The sequence below is a fragment of the Myotis yumanensis genome, unplaced genomic scaffold, assembly GCF_028538775.1.
Source record: "Myotis yumanensis isolate MYYU_CA2020_CCGP unplaced genomic scaffold, mMyoYum1.0.hap1 SCAF_10, whole genome shotgun sequence".
Lineage (NCBI taxonomy): Eukaryota > Metazoa > Chordata > Mammalia > Chiroptera > Vespertilionidae > Myotis > Myotis yumanensis.
Genome location: NW_027223761.1, coordinates 40,278,022 through 40,281,853, shown reverse-complemented (window position 1 = coordinate 40,281,853; position 3,832 = coordinate 40,278,022). Strand labels below are relative to the sequence as shown.

Here is a 3,832-nt window from a genome sequence, read left to right as displayed (position 1 = left end):
TTTAACCTAGGAAAGCTAGAATAAACTGATGATACATTGCAACTGGTATCTGTGTTCTCTAAGATGTTTTCAGAGGGCTCAGGTATTTCTTTTGATTAAGAAATTCATGCCGTTTTAGCCAGGACTGTGGCTCAGTGGTTGAGCATCAACCCATGAACCAGGAGGTCATGGTTTGTTTTTGTGTCAGGGCACATGCCAGGGTTGCAGGCTCAATCCCCAGTGCATGGTGTGCATAAAGCAGCTGATCAATGTTTCTCTCTCATCATTGACGTTTCTCTCTCTTCCTCTCCCTTCCTCTCTGAAATCAATAAAAATATATTTAAAAAAACATATTCATGCATTTTGTACTGCTGAGTACAGAAATATCTTAGTCTCCTTATCTCTATCTACCTTCAAATAATATGCTGCTCTACATACAGTGTAAAAACTTGTAGCCAGATCACTTTCATTTCCTTTTTTTCTGACTTTTTGGTTACAATTGTTATAGGTTTTATTTACTTAAAAAATCTTTATTTTGTCTTTATTGTGAATATTTTCATTGCATACAGATTCTTTTGTGGGTCAATGTCAGGCACTACCTGTGACTGGCGCTGGGCTACTTGTTAGGAGATACAAAGTGATCCACGATGATTAGCTGACTGTGCCGGGTCTGATTGCACGCAGGTTGGGTCAAGCTGTGTAATAAGGCTGGCTGCCACCAGTACTTGGCCTGGGGCAGGTCAACAAAAGGCCAAGGCACCCTGAGACCTACTGGCTGCCCATTAGGTTTAGCCACTGAAAGAGCCTCAGAAGAAGGTTTTCATATCCTGCCTATTGTAAATAATGCTGCAGTAAACATGTAGAGAACATATATTTTTTTCAAGTTAGTGTTTTAACCAACTTTAATTATTGAGGAAATTAAAAGAAAGCTCCATTAATGGAGGCATATATTTATATAGAAATATATAGTATTATAAACATCAAGTATTTTCATACTAATAGATTCAATGCAAACAAAATAAAATGTGTGTGTGTAAATTGAGAAATGAGTATAAAACTTGCATGACAATGCAAAGTGTAAAAAAATGGCTATTATGGAGGTATTTCCAATATCAAGATTGTAAATTTTCAATTGTATTTTTCATTATTGGAACAAGTTTATGCAAATAGGATAAATAATACCTCAAATACAAGAACATACTTAGGCCTCTGAAAATTTATCTCAACTGACTGTGTCTGAATTGCCTAGACTGAATCTCCTAGGGACCCAATATCCACAGCTTACTCAATCCACCAAGCTACATTCCATCTCAAGGGAAAGGAGTTAATATGGCTGATCTCATCCCTTGTCTGGACATGGGTAATGGAGGGGCCCATATGATCTGAGTTTTATCTCCTAGGAATACAAGGAATTACATAAATATTTCCATTCCACCTCTTACAGTACTTCTCCCAGCCTAACTTTTTACTTGTTTAAATAGATCCCACTACTGTAAAGCAAGAGAGAAGACAGAGTTTGGTGAGTTGAAAACTCCAGTCAATTAGGGAAGAGGAAAACCCTACACTGGCTCGATCGTTTATCAAATAAGTAGCCTTGCATTGACTCAGTGGCCAAGCAAGGTCTGTCCCCTTGAAAATGTGATTTGGGAAGAAGGCCTCTGATAGCAATGATTCCATAAGAAGTTGACAGATCCTGGCAGAAAACTATTGATTTCAAGCATAGACCAACTAAAGCAACCATTAGTACAGTAGGGAACTCATTAGAAAAAAGAGCTTTTTTGGATAAAAGAACTGAGGTCAGAATAGGTTGTGACTGAAGCAGCAGATCTTGGTTTGGATGTTTTCCTTTGACACTTCTCTCCTTTGTAGTTGTAATGATTAGTGGCTTATTTTTCTCCCCTTTAAATGTATTCTCAGTGGCCCTGAGGAAATGTGCTTCTTGTCAGGAGGCAGTGAGTCTGTGCTCCAAGGGACGGACTTGCAATCCAGCCTAAATTACAGAGACATTTGGGGCTTTCTCAGTCTACCTGCTTTCATGCCACAGGTGGTGATGTCACCATCCTTTTAGGGAACGATTTCATTAACTGTTATCATTATATTCTATAACAATAACAGTGCCTGTAGGAGTTCAGTGCCTGTAGGAGTTTAGTCTGCATCAAACATGGAGATATAACTTAGACTATATATTTTTATGGATATGGGAGCAGGGGTTTGAGAGGTGGGGAAAGGATTGCCTCTGGACAGTGGGAACTAGTTACCGGTAAGTATACTAATCTGAACTGTATTTTAATACCAGGTAAAAAAAAAGCTCCAATACCACCCACAGCACTGGAACCTGTCATTTATTTTCTTTCCCTTTTCCTTATTTTTTCCTACTGCTTTATTGAAATTCTTAAGCTTATTTTATCAAATCCATTGTCTGAAATATAATATTTCCTCTATAAAGGTCAGTCAACTCTCCTATTTAGTTACTTTCTCTCTCTCTCCCTCGCTCCCTCCCTCCAGCCACCCCCCCCCCCTTTTCCTCCCTCTCACACACTTCTTTCTCATACACATATTTCTTCCCATTTGAACCAGGGCCTATTTCCTTAAGAAAAGGAAACAGCTATTTAGGTTTAATCACATGAAATTGCTGGCCTACAAAAATAACCATTTCCTATGGTTTATTAAAATATATAATATATAAAAATGAAAGGTTGATGGTAAAGAAAAGGAGGCAATAACAAGTCAATTCCATAGGTGTCTGCTCATCTAGGGGACAGAGGGTGTTTCTCATATAGGAACCCTGAAAGTGACAGTGCAGTCCTCAACCATGTGCAATACCAAAGTGAAATTGTCTTTCATAGCCCATTCTGACAGTTGATTTGTCCTCAGGGTTCAAAAAACCAGTGGATTCCTGACTGAAGAGACTATGTACAACTTGAGCTGTTACAACCCTAGCTCCTTTATCCTTGTGGGAATACCTGGCCTGGAGAAGTTCCACATATGGATTGGGATTCCCTTTTGTGTCATCTATGTCGTGGCTATTGTGGGCAATTCCATCCTCCTCTACCTCATTGCAGTTGAACACAGCCTCCATGAGCCCATGTTTTTCTTCCTCTCTATGTTGGCTACCACAGACCTCGTCTTGTCCACTGCCACGGTGCCCAAACTGCTCAGTAACCTCTGGCTTGGCTCCCAGGAAATAACCTTCTCTGGTTGTCTGACCCAGATGTTCTTCCTCCACTTCAGCTTTGTGGTGGACTCAGCCATTCTGTTGGCCATGGCATTTGATCGCTATGTGGCCATCTGCTTCCCCTTGAGATATACCACCATTCTGACTCCACAGGTGATCATCAAGATTGTGGTGGGCACTGTCGTGAGAAGCTTCTCTGTCATCCTGCCAGATGTTTTTCTGTTGAAACGGTTACCCTTCTGCAGGACACGTATCATCCCACACACATACTGTGAGCATATAGGGGTTGCTCGGCTTTCCTCTGCTGACATCTCCGTCAACATCTGGTATGGATTTTCTGTGCCTCTCATGACTGTCATCTCAGATGTGATCTTTATTGCTATTTCCTATACCTTCATCCTCCGTGCTGTCTTTCACCTCTCATCCCAGGGTGCCCGCCAAAAGGCCCTCAGCACCTGTGGCTCTCATGTCTGTGTTATCCTCATGTTTTATACACCTGCCTTCTTCTCCATCCTCGCTCATCGCTTTGGGCACAGTGTCCCTCGAAACATGCTCATTCTATTTGCCAATCTCTATGTGGCCATTCCTCCTGCTCTAAATCCTATTGTTTATGGCGTGAAGACCAAGCAGATTCAGGAAAAATTTATTCTTCTTTTCTCTTTGAAGAAGACACAATGA

The 3,832-nt window shown here is 40.8% G+C and overlaps 1 protein-coding gene across 1 annotated transcript; it reads left to right on the top strand.

The window, feature by feature from the left end:
• The first annotated feature begins 2,890 nt into the window (after positions 1–2,890).
• Positions 2,891–3,832, top strand: LOC139018095 (olfactory receptor 52H1-like). The gene has a single exon (XM_070426737.1). It carries the CDS (start codon positions 2,891–2,893, stop codon positions 3,830–3,832), a length of 942 nt encoding a protein of 313 aa, XP_070282838.1.